Below are 18,951 nucleotides of genomic sequence, written 5' to 3' on the forward strand. Positions count from 1 at the left end.
TTCACCTTAGGATTAGAACAATGCATTTCAGTTAGTCGGAAAGGATATAATAGGTATGCAAGTACCTCAGAGAAAAGACAATATGATATATTTATTATTATTATTATTATTATTATTAACCTTTATTTATGAAGCGCTGTAAATTTACACAGCGCTGTACATACAATCCTTTTAGTTAGACGGTTCCCTGCCCTCAGGCTTACAATCTAAAAAGACATGACACAGAAGGAGAAGGGAGTGGTGACGGGAAAGGGTAAGAGGTCCAGCAGTTCCTCTCAACCTCCGAGGCCTGGACCAAGGCAGATGGACTGAAGGGAGGGCTTGGCTTCAAAATGGAAGGTTAATCATTATCCAGGGAAAATACATACTCACAAGTAGGATAATGCATATACAGTACATAGCAATACAGGAAATGGATCGATAAACAGCCAACAACAGAACATCAGATAGTAAGCGACAATTATGCGATGCCTGGGAAGGCTTCTCTGAATAGGATGGTTTTCAACTCCGTTTTGAAGCTGGTTAATGAAGTGATGGCTCTTGCTTGTGGAGGAAGAAGGTTCCAGGAGTGAGGGGCAGCAAGTGAAAAGGGGCGAATCCGGGATGGGGCAGAGGAAATCCTGGGCTGAGACAGGAATATAGGGGAACAAGTGCTGGATTTGGGCTGACAATATGACATAGGCCCGGGAACAAGTGCTAGATCCAACAAAATTGGGTCCTTGTGTTCAATCAAGAGAAAGACAGCCATCCCTTAGCCAAACTCCTACAATCTCCTACAGTTGTTCAAAAGATGAAATGAAATATTCTTTTGTATAATAAATTCCTTGTAGGAAGAGTGAGTTTCAAATTCAGTTAATAAAGAAAACAACATATAAAGACATAAATGTTTGCTCTTGTGCTGCAGACACAGGCAGATGCCAGTGAGTATTCAAAAATATAGACTCTATATCTTCCAGATATACATAGAGATACACAAGGTACCTTTGTGATTTATTACAGTGTAAAATCATAGAGTTGGGAGAGACCACAAGGGCCATCCAGTCCAACCCCCTGTCATGCAGAAAATCTAAATCAAAGCATCCCCGACACATATTTACATGTAGATCAGGGATGAACCCACTGCAAATTGGTAGAGATACCCAAAGTTGCCTCCTTTTGTATTTCAGTTGCTCAGAAAGACTTAAAATCAGAATTACTCTGTTATATATAATTATGCATATGACTGCAGATGTTGCAGATAGCTTCTGTGGAGAGGGAGATGAATGAGATGAGGAGGTTTTGAATGAGTAGCAGAGGTCCAGGAAATTGAAGCTGAGTTACAGTTGCTGCTGAAAGATGGATTCTTCATTCTTTCTATTTTAATTTGCTTCATTAAGCATATAGAGCATGACCACTAAGCTAAAACCACACCGACATAAAATCAATTTAAATTTTATTGAAATAGCATACAAAATGATGAAACGATACAGATATTAATAAAAAATGTAGATGTAATGTAAAACAAAAAAAAATACATTGCATTAAAATAATTAAATGATTAAAGCATAACAATTGAAACAGTTAAAATGTTACTGCCATACCAGCCAAAACTATGGCCAGATTTTTATGGTATACAATGATAGCATTAAAATTGTTACCCAGATGGTTGTGTTCTCACTGGGGTTGCATAAATGGAGTCTCTAGTATAGACCTACACAACTTGGCAGTAGGAAGGGGCCATAATTAAAATAGGCTATATTTCTTTGGGCCGCAGATAAGTTTTAATTTTAAATTAATTAATTAATAGTATTAATATTAATTCTGTCTTCTCCTCCTCTGCCCGGCCCTCTCCTGGGGAGAAAGCCAAGCAGTGCAGGAGCCCATCTTTCTCCTCCATCCAGACTTCTCCTTGGGAGAAGGCCAAGCATCAGAGGAGCCATGTGGGGCAAGCCTTTGCCCCTCTTCATCCTCCACTCCCCTCAGGAGAAAGTTAGGAGGTGGAAGAGGCACCTTGCAGGATGAGTGTTTGCCTCTCCTCCTCTTCCACCCAACCTTCACGTCGGGAGAAAGCCGAACAGCAGAGAAGCCTTGCAGGTGAGTGTTCACCTGTCTTCCTCCTCCTCCTCCTCCACTACCACCAGGCCTTTTCCTCAGGAGAAAGCCAGATGGGGGAGGAGGCTTGCAGCCACCCGTAGGGTTGCCATAATTGACCACTAAAACCTGGGACAAAATGTAGGACAAAATCTAGACCAAACTGTAGGACAACTGCAGGACAAAACTCAGCCCCAAATGTAGGACATTTAAGGTCCTTCATTTTTCTTAAATGTCCTACATTTTGGGCTGAGTTTTGTCCTGCAATTGTCCTACAGTTTGCTCTAGATTTTGTCCTACATTTTGTCCCAGGTTTTAGTAGACAATTATGGCAACCAGGGCAAGTGTTTGCCTGTTCTCCTCCTCCTCTGCCTGCCCTGCTCCTTGGGAGAAAGATGGGCAGTGGAGGAGCCTTAAGGCGCAAATGTTTGCCTGTCCTCCTTCACCTGGCCTTCTCAGGAGAAAGCTGAACAGCAGAGGAGCTTTGTAGAGTAATCATTTTCTTCCTCCTCCTCCACATGGCCCTCTCTTCAGGAGAAGACTGAGCATCAGAGGAGCCTTGAAGTTGTTCCAAATCTTCATGGGCCTCCCAAAATCCTTTGGTGGGCCGCATTTGCCCTGCCTCCCCCCCCCCCAGGCCATATGTTGTGCAGGTCTGCTCTAGTATGATCAATTGCACATACACAGCCCGCTCTCACATAGTTGACTTGATGGGTGAGGTGGTTTCTGCCCACTGGGTGAGATCAAGGCCTTGGTGTCCATTGCACAAACAGTTACACAGGATCCATAGTAACTATTCCAGCATATATTCATCACACCAGAAAATGTCACATGAATATATTTTTAAAATCTATAAGGCATGATTACATGAAGGGAAAGATTGATCCAGCATACCTTTAAGAGCAAAAGCCATGGAAATGTGTTAATAAAATGCCAAGAGATATAAAGTATTTTGAGACAATATAAGTGGAACACAGGAGAAAATGTTAATATTAAACCCCAACATGGTCTAGCATTCTTGTCAGTGCAACTAACCAAAGGTTTTTAAATTCCCAGCTATAAAAGAAGTATACCCCCATCACTTCATTGGCTTTGTAGACGCTTTTGATGCAAAGCTCCCTAAAATCTTTTTTTAATAAAAGGATTTTAAAAGATTCTCCAGGCAAAAGTTCAAAAAATGTTCAAAAATAAAACACAAAGATTGAGAGAAATCAAGGAAATAAAACTATAAAGGACTATCGAAAGTTTTAGCAGCAAAGATGAAGAGGGAAATTCAAAAGAGAAATAGTTTCTCTTCTAAGAGGAGAAGTCAGAGCTTCATAAAAGAAAGCTGTAGGGAAGAGAGACAGACAGGAAGGAGGAGGAGGAGAGGAGGAATGATAGTGACAAAAAGTAGGAATATTTAGAGTGAAATTGGCTATTTCCCCTTTTTGAGAGAAGGTGTCATGCCTAAATACTCTGAAGGCACCAGATCCCATCTGATCTTGGAAGTCAAGCAGGATCAGTTCTGGTTAGTACTTGGATGGGAAATTACCAATGAATATCAGGTGCTGTTTATTTCATTCATGAAATAAATTATTTCATTTATTCATTCAGCAACCTCTGAGTATTCCTAGCCTAAGAAAACCCTATGAAATTAATGTGGTTGTAATAGGTCCACAGATGACCTGAAGGCACACACCCACCATGCCTAAATACACTAAAGCAGTGGCTCTCAAATTGGGGAATAGGATCCCTGGGGTGGCACGATAGTTGCTCAAGGAAGGCACAAGAAAAATCAGCTTGCAAGTAGCACAAATGTGAAAAAGAAGGGGTGTGTGTGTGTGTGTGTGTGTGTGTGTGTGTGTGTGTGTGTGTTTGTGTGTACTGTTGAGGACTGACTGATCTCTGCAAAAGTGGTGTGTGTGTATGTGCACTGTTGAGGAATGACTGGTCCCTGCAAAAGTGATGCTAAGCATCTTCCCACCATTATGCCTTCTTCCAACTTCAGACATAGCAAAACTCAGCTTTCCTTTTTTATTCATTTCCTGCTCAGCTTCTCCAAAGGTTCTGTCATTGGTGCAAAAGCACATGCCCCTTATGTGCTCAGAAGTTAGCCTGCCCAGCTTGGAGGAGAAGGAAGGAGGAAGACAAAGCTACTGAAGAGGCCCTCTACCCAGTCCCTGATTATGTCTTTCTCCAATCTCAAACATAGGAAACATTGGCTTCCCTTTTCTATGCAATTCCTGCTCAGCTTCTCCATATGTTTTACCCATGGCACATCAGGCATATGCCCCTTAGTGACCATGAAACAGTTTCTTGGGTGTGGGGGGAGCAAAGTAAAGAGAAGAGGCAGAGAGCACAAGAGCTGAGTGTTAAGGTGGAAGCTTGTGTGTGAGAGAGAGGTGCTATTTATAGGATAGAATCATCAAATCATAGAGTTGGAAGAGACTATACTATCTGTGAAGCAAAATAAAATATACAGACTACACAAACAAAATACTTTTATTTATAAACTCCATCAAGGGGATGGGGGTGTAGTGTCTGCATGAAAATGGAGTTCCCATCTGATCTTGGATGCTAAGCAAAGTCATCCCTGTTTAGTACTTAAATAGGAGCACACCAACGAATACCAGGTGCTGCCAGCTATATTTCAGAAAAAGAAACTGGGGAAAAAAAACCCTCTGCATGTTCCTTGCCTAAGGAAATCCTATCAAATTCATGGGGCCAACATATGTCAAGAGGCAAGAAGACACATACCCACACAACATGTAAAAGCATAAGAACAAAGCAAAGCGTGATTACCAACATGCAGAAAAGATATACAGTGGTGCCTCGGGTTACGAAATTAATTCGTTCCGCCGTGGCGTTCGTAACCCGATACATTTCGCAACCCGAAAAAGGCTTTTCCGAAGCGCGGCTACCGGCTGGAAAGCCGCTAGCCGCGCTTCGCATTTGAATTTCGCGCCGATATTTTTTTCGTAACCCGAAAAAAACATCGTAACCCGGAACAGTTTTTTCCTATCTATTTTTTTCGTATCCCGGAAATTTCGTAACGCGATCAATTCGTATCCCGGGGTACCACTGTACTAAAAGAAAACAAAGCAAAACAAAAACCTTGATTCTGTGACACCCGCAAAATTCCCTACGTTCTGACTGGTTTGCTTCTTACTATTCAAATATAAACGTTTCACTTCAAATGAAACTGGAGCTACATTGATTAAGTACTGGACCAAACCTTGGCATCTACTTTGTTCTTTCATACTGAATTGTACCATTCATCCAAACTTCTTATCAAAACTCAAGAGTCTGTAATCAAGGTTTTCCTTGGAACCCAGTGAAGAAAGAGACTACATTACTTACTATCAATCTGTTTCTCAACCTTTTATCAGTAACAGTAGCTTCTAGAAACCCTTTGCTTTAGAAATTATTTTAAGTATAACAACTTATCAGATGAAAAATGTTAAGGCTAATGCTGATTAACAAAATTTTAAAATAAAAGGAATAAAAGAGATTCAAAAGAACACATTCTCCCATTTGGTAGAATTTAAATTTTTAACTTCTGCAAAAAGAGCCATAAAACTATAAAAGGAAACAGAAAGCTGAAAAGTGATAGATATTCTAACCCATTTTTTATGCCATCCTAGTTGATCTTTATTATTCCATAACCTGAAAAGGACAATGCAAGATAATAGCTCATTTTCAAAGTTTATTTTAATGGGAGAGGGTGGGCTGCTCTCAGGATAATGTGTTATCTGTGATAACATCCTTCTTTAGCCCAACTGAAAGTAAGGTATGTAAATTTTGGTAAATTTGGTTTTTACTGGCAAGAACTAATAATTGTACAATTTCCCTCTTAATTGAAAGTCATTAATAATGGCAACATTTTGAAAGACTATTTGCAGTTCAGGACTGAGAAGATTATCCCATGAGCAAATCAGGCAGCTTAGATCCGGGATCCCCCCGGATGTTATATCTAAATCGTGGCCTATCTAGATGGGATGCCACCACCAGATGCATCCCGGGGCTGAAGCCTCCCTCAGCCGGCCATTTTTTGAAGTCAGAAGCTCCCCAACTTTGAAAAAGTGCTGGCTGACCGAGGCTTTGACCCAGGATGCATCCGGGTGGTGGCATCCCGGCTACATAGGCAGCGATTTATGTATGATATCATCTGGGGGCATCCCAGATCTAGAATTGAAGCCAGAAGAGGTAAGCCGGCTTATTTGCCCATGGGATAAGCTCCTTACTCTGTGCAAAAACAAAATGCAGTGGGATATGGTTTTTCCACAGAAAACATTTTTTGCATAGAAGACAGATTTCTGCTAAAAAAAAGTTTCCTGTGCAAAAATTTTATTTTCTTCACAAAAAATGCTGTTTTCTATGTGACAAATGTGTTTTCTACTCAGAAATGTCTGCAGCACAGAAAATGTTTTCTGAAATGTGCAGAAAATGCCATTTTCTGTGCAAAAAAAGTTCTCTCTGCCGAACTTGCCTTCTCTGTTGCAAATGTCATTTTCTGTGCAAACAAAACAGAGAAACTCTCATACACTTTTCACACAGAATAAGTCTTATACTGTTTAATAATAAATAATAATAAAAAAATTATTTATATACCGCCCTTCTAAATAACCAGGGCGGTGTACAACATTATAAAATACATACATATACAGTACATTAAAAACAAATACATTAAAACATTCTAGCCAGCTTGCCACTGCTGACGGGGGGGGGGGGGCTAAGTGGGGCCTGTATCAGGGAATGCTGATTTAAACAAGAAGGTCTTCAGCCCCTTTTTGAATTGGGCCAGGCAGGTGGCCAAGCGGAGCTCAATGGGCAGAGAATTCCAGAGGGTCGGGGCCGAGATGGTAAAAGTCCTCCTCGATGTGGAGGCTAGTCTGGCTCCTGGGACCCTCAATAGGTGCTGCCCAGATGTTCTGAGAGTGCGGGGCGGACTCAGATTTAGATTCTCACTGATCTAGGATTTTCTTTATCAAAGCTTATTGATACTTGGGAGACCTGTTTTTCAAATATCTGTGATTATTCTTTCCATCCATATCGAAAGGAGTATCTGTCTCTGGTGTTTCCATAGTTTGTGGCAGTGGGGACCTTTTATGGTGCTCCTTACATACATCCTCAAAGATGCATCTTCCATCTCAGCCAAACACAGGAAATCCATCATAATGTTCATGAACCAACTTGGAAACAGGCCTTTGTTGGCTGCCTCCTCCTTCACTGCAATCCAGAACTTAGAAAATTAATTCATTATCAGAACAATAGTTAAATTGTCTTCAGCCATGTAAACAATGTTATACGTTTCACAGGAAGAGATGGCTGGCTAAAGGGGTAGCATTCTAGACTGGATCATTTCAGACTGTGAAGGGTAGAGATTCATAATTTGCACTGAAGCCTTTTCCTCAATATGTTGGTTTATAGTTAGTAGGGAGTCAGTTGCATAAGTGAATGTTCAAAAATGTCAGACTCCTGCATATGGATGTCATTCAGAACACCATTACCTCAATCCATTTAACAATGGCTCTAAGATCTATAGCAGGGCAGAATGGAACACAGATGGATCAAACTTTCAGATCAACATGGTCGAGAAATGTTTGAATCAGTTTCATCCTATGATAAGTAAATTCCTTCAAAAGGACTCATTGGAGCACTATTTGAAAGTGTGCATTGGCAAAATTAACCTGTGGCACAAAACTTGGGGCAGGGACTGAGTGCAAATTGTCACAAGCAAAAGAACCGTTGACTGAATTTTACTTTTATCATGAATTCCTACCCACTCTCCCTTTATATCAATGCTCACACATTGAAGACTGCTGTGCTGGCTGACACACTGATCTGGTACACTTTTCTCCTTCTTCTTGCTGCAGGCTAGTGTCTCCGGAGCCTCCTCCAAAGGGCTTTCTAGTCATGGGCTCCAAGTTCCGCTACAGTGGGCGAACACAGGCTCAAACTCGGCAGGCCAGTGCCCTGATTGATCGTCCTGCCCCATACTTCGAGCGCTCCTCCAGCAAACGGTACACCATGTCTCGCAGCCTCGATGGAGGTATGCCCCAAATTGGGGAGGGGGTGGGAGATTGGTTTACTGGTGGGCATGAGGAGGCTTTTGTTGAAAGGATGGGGTGTGTACAGAAGTGATGGGTAGTTAGGAGCTAGCACAGCAAGAATATTATTTTAGCATAGTTTTTCTTCAGAGCTGGTGAGGGGTCCTTCAGTTGACTTTTGGAATTGGGTGGTGTGCCAACTGGCCCATAATGAGACCATACAATGCAAAAGATATCAAGGATTTTAATTTCTGGTCAGAAGACAATGCTGACCAACAATTCCCAAACAATGACAAACACTGAAAGTAGAGCAAACTGTGCAAATTTTTCTTCAAATAGAGCAAATTATGCAAATATATATGTAGTGATCTTATATATAGTGTAAAGCATGGCAGTGATGCTTGAACATTGGCGGGTTACAAACCGCCAAAAAATACGTATTGAATACGTATTAGGGTTAGGAAGGGGCGGTGCTTCCGCACCCCCCTAACCCTAATACGTAGTCAATACGTAAAAGATGGCGGCGCCCTTTCTACATGGGCGCCGCCATCTTTGCGTATTGGACGCACAGCGTCCAGACGCGTCGCGGCGCCTATGACGTCGCGAGTCTGCGCCAGGCGCCTCGCGACGTCATAGACGCGCCGCAAGAAGAAGCTCCGAAATGGAGCTTCTTTTTTGCTCCGCGCGGGAGCCGCGCGGTTTGGCTGCTGCGGCTCCCGCGCGGAGCAAATGGCGGCGGCGGGGGAGCGCCGCAAAGCGGCGGTTTGTACCCCGCCCCTGTTTTTGCTGCTCATAACTGTGTTCCTACCTGACTCAGACCTGTCTTCCTAGTCTAACATGTGTTCTTAAAGGCAACTAACATTAACCATTTCTTCCTAGGTCCCATTAGTGTTTCTTTGAGATTCTTGTTATTTGACTGTTGGTTAAAGAACATAAAGACTTGAGGGAGACCCAACTTTCTGTAAGAATTAGATGAATTACTTGAGAAGTTCCCCATAACATGACTCACAGGCACTGCTCTTTAGTGCTTGGTTAATGCTGAGTCCAAATATAGTGCAGATAAAGAAGCTCCAGAATGATTTTTCTCTTCTCCAGTCTAACATGATTCCATTAGCATTTTTAATGGACTTCAGTTTCAGCAAAGTGTGAATGCAACTCTTGGACAAGAGAGGTTCATTTTCTGTGAGCAACAGAGGTTTCTTTTCCTCCATAGTTAAGAAAATTGTGTGCCCTAACGCAGTCCTCATTCTTCTTTTTGGAGTCAAATGGATAGCAGAGGACAAGAACTGAGGAACAGGTGATTGTGATGAAGAGAATGGGGAGCAGGAGAAGGCCTAGAATAATTGAATAGCCTCCATTCAATAATTTAATGGCCTGTATGTTGAATTGTCCACTTACATTTGTGTAACCTAAGAAATGATTTGAAAGTTTGATGCAGGAGCTCAGTTAAGATTTTCATGGCACTGTGGTGGAAAAACATGCTTAGGAAAATATAAAAGCCTAAGAATTAGATGTATTCAAGATCTGAATGAAAAAGAAGAAAAGTTGCATATTACAGTCCGTCCTCGCCTTACGCGGGGGATCCATTCTGGATCCCTCCGCGTAAGGCGAATCCGCCTATGCTCGAGCCCCATTGGAAACAATGGGGCTCGTGCGCGGCGGCACGGGCGTGCGCGGGGCGCAACGGGGACGCGCACCCATTCAATTGAATGGGACGCTCCGCCCCGTGCGCGCCCCGCGGCTTGAACGCATATGCTCAAGGCTGCGTATGGCGCGGGCACACTGTATAGGAGTATACTCTATACTGCTTATGTTCTCAACATGGATTGATCAGTTATCATTTTACTTTTAAGAAAGGTATTTGTTTACAATCAATATATAAAATCACTGTTTATTGTAACAAGTCATTCTGTAAAATCAATTAGCTGAGTAGAGATATAGGTGCTCTTGAGAGCTATATGTTATCTGAAATACAGGGGGAAATTTCCTCACCTTTAACCTTTTGTATATTATACACTGAATTGGATTATTCCTTTTTTTCTTTTATCTTTTTTGATGGAGCAAGGTTTCATAAATTGGTGAAGGTGTATATAAACCAATCACAAAACAATGTTCTAAACTGGACCTAGTCAGGTCCAATGTAGCCAAGTATTCTATTTTAGACACCAACTTATGAAACCTTGCCAAGGATTTAGAACCAAAGGGTTTAACACAAGGCCGTAGAATCTGTGGCCCTATATAGTGTTGTCAGTCTCTAATTCCCATTTAACCTAGCCTGGGCAGTGGTAAAGGATGGTGAGAAAAGTAGTCCATCAACATACAAGGAACTGAAGTATTCTAACCCTTGGTTTACAGGATGGGAAACACAGATCAAAATAGAATATGGATCTCAGGGTTGATTTTATGGCAGTGTTCACCATGATATTTTGAGCTTTTCCCAAGGGACAGGGGGATTCTGAACTGTTGAGACTACATTGGATTTATTCAAAGAAGCATGTACAGTAACCTCAAGGCAACAAAGAGACTTTTGCCTGGATGAAATGGTAAAAATAAGGCCTCCCTGTTTATCTCTGTCATGTGCAGAATTCTCCCGCCCAGCTTCAGTCAGTGAAAATCATGATGGAGGAGTGGAGTCAGACAAGAGAGATGAAGACAGCAAATATGGAAGGACGCGGTCAGAGACTGAGGATGAAGAAGTGACCACCCCAACAAAAATCAAGGAACTAAAGGTATAACATCTATATGACATGTCTTAGGAAGCTGCACTTGAATGGGGACTTTTGCCATATCTGAACATGGTATCCCAAATCATAGCATCCTCATAAGAGGTGTGTAATAAATATTGTTGAAAGCAATGGTTATGTCATCAATAGCTTCCTACAATCACCCAATATTTCCCAGTCTTATGATATAAATTATCCCCTCAGCAGTGATCATGGTAATATAGGCATACAGTTTGGCTCAAGATAAGCAGGACTGTCCTTGGCATTCCAGTAAGCGTAATCATGATTTTGGCGTTTGAATGTTTTTTGAGGAGCCAGTCAGCACAATCACTCATAGTTGTCCTCCTACGCGTATCACCATTCTGGGGTGTATGTCATGATATCTTGTTGTTACAGGAAGAATGTTTTTGTGTTTGCCACTGTGGGACCATGATAGAATTATGAGATAGTTAGCAGTCATAGAGGTTGTTCTGATATCAAAAAACTTCCTGTGACAAAACAGATCTCAATGAGAGAAGAATCTATTCAAAAATGCAGCTTTGTATATTGTTGCACCTAATATCAAGCCTCTGTGTATACAGCTGGCCCACAGCTTGGAAACTTTTTTTTTTGGACTACGGCTCTAATAATTCATCAGCTAATATAGATACTTACCATTCTGGTTGTGGGATTGTGGGAGCTATACTCCACACAAAAAAGAACTTTTTACAAGTTCCAATCTGGACATTAATCCCCATCTTTTTGGAAGTACTACTTTTGAACTCAAAACTTTGCAAAATCTTACTAGCACAGAAACATGTCCACAGACATATAGGTGTTCAATTACTATAAATTCTTCAATCCAAAGGGATCTTGCAGCACCTTTGAAACTAACTGTGTGAAAGAAGTAGTAGCATGAACTTTTGTAGACTTCCTCTTTGTAGCATGAACCTTTGTAGACTGCATTTGAGGAAGTAGACCAAATCTACAAAAGTTCATGCTACAACTCGTTTCACATAGTCTGAAAGATGCTGCAAGATCCCTTTGCATACTGATATTCCAGACTTCAACAGCAATTAACAGACAACATCAGTTTAAAAGATATCAGTTAAAACACAAATCAGTTTAAAAGGACAAATAAGATGTACATACGTTAAAACAATCCGCATTTAAAACTCATCATTTAAAATTCACAATTTAAAAATCATCTGGACAAGCATGGCAGAAAGGACTGGCCTTTAGTACTGTTTTAAATTTGGGCAGCATATTCAGCTGTCAAATCTCTTCTGGCAGGTCATTCCACAATCTAGGGGCAACTGAAGAAAAAGTCCTCTGGCTGACTGGAATAAACCAACCTAGTCCTGACTGCAATAAACGTCTGCCAGAGGACCTGAGTGTATGGGGCGGTTATATGGGAGGAGCTGATCCTGTAGGTAACCTGGACCCAAGCCATGCAGGGCTTTAAAGGTAATAACCAACACTTGGCACCTTGCCATGTCTTTGAATTCTGTAAATTCTTGAGACAGATTTACACTGGAGCTTGTGTATCTCAAGTTCCAACTCTTATTCTTTAATTTTCATCATTAAATTTGAATGAAGGGATGGACTTTTATGCAGTGGTGGTCAATGTTCTCTTGGTTTGATTCAGAATCAGGTTCTGCAAACTGCATTGTCCCAGGCTGTCCAAATTGGTTTAATATTTTTGGTGAACCCATCCTGTCACCAGGACCCCCTTGGTAAGGATAGGCCTCTCTGGGATGGTATGTATGAGGGCTGGCAGGTTGGATTGGCTGGGCAGAAGCTAATATGTTATTAATAGGGGCTGAATTCTGATGGATCTGGGCTTGACCCATAATTGCTGCTATGTAGAAGTTTTTGAGTTATGGCAAGCCTAAGGCAACCATATCAGTTTTCTGAGCAAGACTTATTCAGAGGGGGTTTGCCTTTTCTACTTTCTGAGGGAGTATGACTTGCCCAAGATCACCCAGTGGATTTCCATGGCTTAGTAGGGATTTGAACCCTAGTCTCCCAGTGTCCTAGTTGAACAATCAAACCATTACACCATGCTGACTCCTTGCCTTATATAACATCAAACTGAATGAATGAAGAAATACTCTAACATTCTGTTCCAAAGATAAAGCATCTCAAATCACATTACAATCGCCATCCCATTTCCAAATTCACCACCATCAGGAGATTAATGGAACAGAATGCAACTGATTTCTTCACTAGTGGGAGAACACCTAAACCATAGGGAGCTCTTTTCAGCATGAAAAATCTTCTCTTGACACACCTAGGAATGGAAGATAATTTCTTTGGTTTTATGATAGTTTCTCAACTCCTGAGACTGACAGTGAAGCAGAACACATCTTGCTTTAGAGATCTTTGCCTTTCCAATATTTGCATTATGTTTTGGAGGGGAAAGCACACAGGAAAACGGGTGTACATTTAAAAAATGCACACAGACACACACACCTACTTCAGATCAGTAGAAAAATGTTTTTAAAATGTGTATATTTGAAAAGAAACATACAAAAATATCCAAGAATTTTTATGAATGAAGGGGGAAAGTCTTTGCAACCTCATATAGAATCAGGATTCTAATGAGAGTCTGAGAAACACAATGAAAATGAGACTAGGCATGTGAAAAATGCCTGTTTTGAATTTTGCAGATTTTTTTCAAATTCCACCTTCCTTCTTACCTCATCTTTTGTTCATCTCAGATTGCGATAGTTGGCTCCCCCCTGCCCAAAAACATGGATATATAATTTTGTATGCATTTTTCCTAACGGATTTATTGATAAGAATTTTTTTCCTGATGGAGATATTTCTGTACACATTTTTTGCAATGACTGAAATATGTTTGTGCATATTTTTCAGCTATAGACTTAGCCTTTGCATTCATTTTTTTAAAATTGTTCTCTGAAACAAACTGCAAACTTCAAAAATATGCACATTTCCAAGGTAAGTGATAACTCTTCCGAAATGCAAAATGTATAATTTTAGCAGGAATCTTAACTGCAGTGACCCCAACCCCCAATCATTAAATGAATTTAAGAAATGTTTCTCATTCCTAGCTGCAGATCATATTTTTTTTTCTTGGCTCCTGACTTAAAATTGTCTAATGTATATTATGTGAGTTCCCCTGACTGACCTTGCCAGTTACTTTCCCTTCCTCCCACCTCTTTTTTGCTACCAGCCGGAACAAGAAACCACCCCAAGGCACAAACAGGAGGTATAATCTCTCTGGAATGTCTTAATTCCACATCAGTGCATCTTAGTTTTCATCCTCCTCTTTAAAAATGCAAAAAGCATTGTATGTAACCCTATTTAGTGGAATACAAGATGCAACTCAGATTGGGAATGCAAAACATTCCCCTCCCATTGCATTTCTGACAAACTTGATCTTTAACTACAAGATGAGTTCTTCAAAACAGACAGCATCTTTTATCTCACTAAGTAAATCACTCTTCCTTCATATACCTGCCTAGCAAGCAGTAGCCCAGTCACCTCAGCTACTTGCTTCCTTGGAAATCATACCTATGTATTACCCAACTGACTCTCTTGTGTTTTCCTGGCATTGCATTGCATTGTTTCTGTTTCTTTCACTTTCCGGCCCTGATGACTTTGGGTAGGAGATACATATTAAGGATACAGAAATAGGTATGACAAAAAGCTGTATCCTTAAATTGCAGGTCAGAACATCTGAATCATTGTTCATATGTTTGCCCAATTTTAGCCCAAAATGAAATTGGCCTTTCCACCTATCCAGTGGCTAAGCTGTGAAGAAGTAGAAAGTAAAACACAAAGTTGCTTGCAATTTTGCTTGAATGATTGACAAAACAACAACAAAAACTAGAGCTTTCTAGGCCCCTTAGAATATCTTGTATATGGTTGTGAATAATAAATTTAGACAGTTCTTCATAAAGATTATTAACTGCTAATGAATCCTTTTATGAAGAGCTGTTATACAGCTTTTTTTAATTTTAATTTTTGCGAGGCAGAACTGCAGAATAATTATTTAAATTTACCTGAATCACATTGAAGAACTTTTCTCACTTTTGGTAGGTTTGATTCAGACTGTAGAAACAAAGCGGGGAAGGGGGGAGATCATAGGCAGAAAGAAATGTTTTACCTGCATCCTAAATCTGGAGATTATCACACTGCCTTTCTTCCTAGTTTCCTGTTCTTGGCAAAGTTCAGGAGAAGTATGGATTGGGTATGGGATGCCAAGATCAGGTACGCGATGCCTTCGGACTGTCTATGGAGGTGTGCAATAACACCCATTTTTAAAAAGGTTTGAAAAGTTTCAGCCCATGCTGAGGCTGGGAAGAAATGCAGTGCGATAATCTCCTTTGTCACGCTAAATTATTTCCCCACTTATTAAAACCTGGCCATTTTCACCAGTTTCTTTCTCAGACTTTCTTTCTCATGTGAACATCACATGCCACACACATACATATTCTCCATGCCATTTATCTTCAGTGCCGGTTGTTTTCCCTCCATGTTGTTCTTTCATCGTCTGTTACTTCTGCATGTAAAGCAACCCTTTATGGTCCTTATTTACAAACTCACCAGTACATGAATGGGGCAAGGAGCAAACTGCTTCAGAGATGCACATATCATCATAATCTATTATTATTATTATTATTGCTACTACTATTGCCACTGCTATTGCCACTGTAGGGGCCACATTTCCCAAAATGTATTTTGTTGCATGCTGCAAGCAAACTGCTAACTCACCATAAGAGCTATGTAACGGCTGTATACAGTTATTTTGAGTAAGCCCCACTAAATACAGTGGGACTTATTTTTAAGTTTTGTGCCACACTGTAAAAGCTGTTTTAAGTACTCATCAAAATAAGAGACTTCTCTTTGCAACTTTGCATGATTCACTGCTCTGCCCTTGTCTTTTTCAAGTCCTCCACTCTAGGCAATTCTTTTTTCTGCATTTCAACTTTGGATGCACTTGGATAATTCATCATCTTTTTATGCAGAGGCAATAGAATTACCCATCCTCCCAAATGACTCTCTATCTCATGAACTACTGTTTCTACATGAATTGGTGTTCTGGGTTTACATCCTTCCATTTGGAAGTCACAGCTAGAACAGTGACTCAAGCAGAGACTGAAGGAATGCACTCATTGGAGGCAAGTAATACTAAAAGAAAACCTTTGGTATGCCTTCAAATTTAATTCCAAACAAGAAGAAGAAGTTTATTTTAGCTATTACGCATTTGGAAATGCTGCCCTAGTGTGAGGGCAATAGAAATGGCTGAAATGCAGAGGGCGCACTACTAAAACCTAAATCCATAGATGAATTCAGTTTACTAATACAAGGTCTTCTTCTCTTTGAACCAGTTTGCAAAGTCCAACAGAGCAGAGCTTCACTTGACCACATACAAAAAAAAAATGTTTTTAAAAAAGTGATTACTTTGTCTTAAGTATTTTATTGTGAGCCATACCTGCTGCCTTAATCATTGCGTCTAAACAGGTCCTGCTTGTTTTTCTACTATTTGGAACACTCTGTTTTTGGTTCCTGATTCACATTTTGATTTTGATGCCATTTTCTGGTCACAGACATGATGTCCTGAGGACATCTAGTGGAAATAAGAGACCATAGACATAGGGTAGGAACAGATCTGGCTTTCCCACCATTCCTTGAGTTGTTGGCTCTGGGGTTAGTACTTTTCCAATAAAATGGACCATTAAAAGCTAAGATTCTACTGCACTTTAATAAAATATAAATAGAGTTTTTCATTACAATTCTCAAAGGCATTTTTTAAAATAAAAAACCCTGGATAGTTTTTTAGAGCTTGGAGAAGATCCCCCCCCCCCCAAAAAAAAACCTTTCAGAATGCCTCAGCTAGTATGAGCAATGAGCTTCTGGGAATTGTGGTCCAAAAAGACTCTGGCCTCAAGCTTGGCTTTACTTCAAGGATAGCACTTGCATTCCTTTCCTGGCAGGACCTGGCTTTTAGCACTACTGGTCAGCCTACTCTGTGGCACAATTAAATTAAAAATGGGAGATTTTACTTCCAGAAAATAATGGTTTTCCAGATTCTAAATTCAGTGAAGCTTCTACTTCACAAAACATTGCTCATTTGTCCCACTCATGTTTCCTCCACTAATCCTCTCCTCAGTAGTTACCTTCCCCTTTCCCTTCAAAAGTTTTTAGACAAACCGGAAGATGTTTTGCTAAAGCACCAGGCCAGCATCAATGAGTTGAAGAGGACCCTGAAGGAACCCAACAGCAAACTCGTCCACAGGGACCGGGATAGGAGACTGCCTTCCTCACCTGCCTCTTCCTCTCCCAAACATGAGGATGAGACACCAAAGGGAACTCCAGAGAAGGCTTATGAGGTTTGTTTTGCTGTTATCTTAATGATACAAAGATTTGTCTGGTGGGTGTCAAGAGACTACACAGTTGTGGTCTTTGTGTCTTTACAAATTTGCACTTGATTCTTATCCACCCTGCAGCACAGGAGACATGTGGCATCTTCTTTACTGTGTTTGAATTCTCCCCATTCTGTTCTGTTAGAATAATTTCATTCTTGATTGTTTATATCACCGCTGTGATCCTTGGAATAGTGGTATATAAATAAAATTTATTATTATTATTATTATTATTATTATTATTATTATTATTATATAGTGAGCACTATGTATTCTCTTTAAAATGATTATTTTTTTCAATTCTAGGCAAAGATATAAGTAGCATCTTAACAGTACAGTTTCTTTTTCTGCTCTTATTGCGAGAAGCTGCTTTATGGGGATAGACATAAATTCATTGTGCAGAAGAAGGTCTCGTAGTTCCTGACATCCCCCATTAAAAAGATCAGGTAGCAGATTATGGGAAGATCTCTGTCTGAAACCACATGGCATTCCTGCCAGTTAGAGATAAAACTGGGCTAGATGGGCCAATATCTTACCTCATGTAAAACAGCTGCACATTTTTTGTATTCTACAACAGCTGGCAAATCTTTTGTTTGTGAAGAACTATCCAAATTAATTCCTTATATGCATTAAAAAAAACTAAGCAATGGCTGAAAACATAATATTTTAATAATCTTGTTATATGGAGGTCATGATGGCTTCTAGAAGTGCTGATCCTTGGTGTTGGCTATTCATGTTGAACAAGTTATAAGGAAGTGATGGTAGTGGCTTAGCCAGCTGAAAGCTTTTCAGAATCGTTGGTATCACAGACTGTGAATTGCTCTGCTTTCACACTCACAGACTGCTTACCACTATCAAACCTACTCCACTCTGAAGATGCCAGCCACAGATGCTGGTAAAACATCAGGAATAAACTCTTCCAGGACATGGCCACATAGCCTGAAAAACCCACAAAAAACTACTGCATTCTGTTCTCTGGAGTTATTTCTTAATACACGCAAGACTAGACCAACCACATATCACTCTTGACACTTAATTTGGAGTACCTGCTAACTGACCTTTATCTATTTTTTTAAAAAAATAAATAAATCCAGGGAGATAGGAATTTCATATCTTTCTTGCCACAACAAATGGCTTCAAACTACTCCCTTTCCTTATCCTTATTATAGTCTATCACAGCAGACGAGGAGTCAGGAAACTGGTGATTTGGTAAGATAATTGAAGAACTCACTACAGAGAATACTCTTCCTCTGAAATTAGACATACTCTAACTATTATTATAATTGAGAATTTTTGCCAGTGTCATTCAGCCCACCATGGACAATGCAGTGACATTATGTATGGTTGTATATTATATACAGTCAGCCCCCCTGTATCCATGGATTTTTTATCCATGGATTCAAGCATTCACAGTTTGAAAATATTTAAAATATATAAATTCTCAAATGCAAACATTGATTTTGCCATTTTATATAAGGTACATGATTTTACGATGCCACTGTATTTAATGGGACTTGAGTATCCACAGTATTTGTTATTCATGGAGGATCCTGGAAGCAAATCCCAGTGGATACCAAGGGCTCACTGTATTTTATGGTTGTTCTACATTGTTCTGGAAAGGTTAAATACAAGTGGTTTATATTAAATGAAGAAACCCATGAATGAGCTAAGAAATGCAAATATATGAGTCATATCAAAATAAATAGGAAATAATATTATATCTAATACTGTGTCTTCCGCATAGATGTTGAA

General features: G+C 40.1%; 1 protein-coding gene and 1 long non-coding RNA gene across 17 annotated transcripts in view; one reads left to right on the forward strand and one right to left on the reverse strand.

The window, feature by feature from the left end:
* Window positions 1–16,386, reverse strand: part of LOC121929986 — a 28,853-nt gene extending 12,467 nt beyond the window's left edge. The window contains exons 1-2 of the long non-coding RNA XR_006103790.1: window positions 16,269–16,386; window positions 14,836–14,884 (exon numbers count right to left, since the gene is read on the reverse strand). This is a non-coding gene — a long non-coding RNA (uncharacterized LOC121929986). The remainder of the gene's footprint in view (window positions 1–14,835; window positions 14,885–16,268) is intronic.
* EPB41L1 (erythrocyte membrane protein band 4.1 like 1) overlaps window positions 1–18,951 on the forward strand; it is a 304,150-nt gene that overhangs the window by 257,322 nt on the left and 27,877 nt on the right. For 12 of the 16 annotated variants that reach the window (XM_042466080.1, XM_042466083.1, XM_042466085.1 and 9 more), the window contains 4 exons: window positions 7,929–8,104; window positions 10,686–10,831; window positions 14,004–14,039; window positions 16,975–17,166. In XM_042466080.1, coding sequence (XP_042322014.1) covers window positions 7,929–8,104; window positions 10,686–10,831; window positions 14,004–14,039; window positions 16,975–17,166 — 550 coding nt within the window. The remainder of the gene's footprint in view (window positions 1–7,928; window positions 8,105–10,685; window positions 10,832–14,003; window positions 14,040–16,974; window positions 17,167–18,951) is intronic. The other 4 variants (XM_042466082.1, XM_042466095.1, XM_042466093.1 and 1 more) reach the window with 2 other exon arrangements.

The sequence above is a fragment of the Sceloporus undulatus genome, chromosome 4, assembly GCF_019175285.1.
Source record: "Sceloporus undulatus isolate JIND9_A2432 ecotype Alabama chromosome 4, SceUnd_v1.1, whole genome shotgun sequence".
Taxonomy (NCBI): Eukaryota; Metazoa; Chordata; class Lepidosauria; order Squamata; family Phrynosomatidae; genus Sceloporus; species Sceloporus undulatus.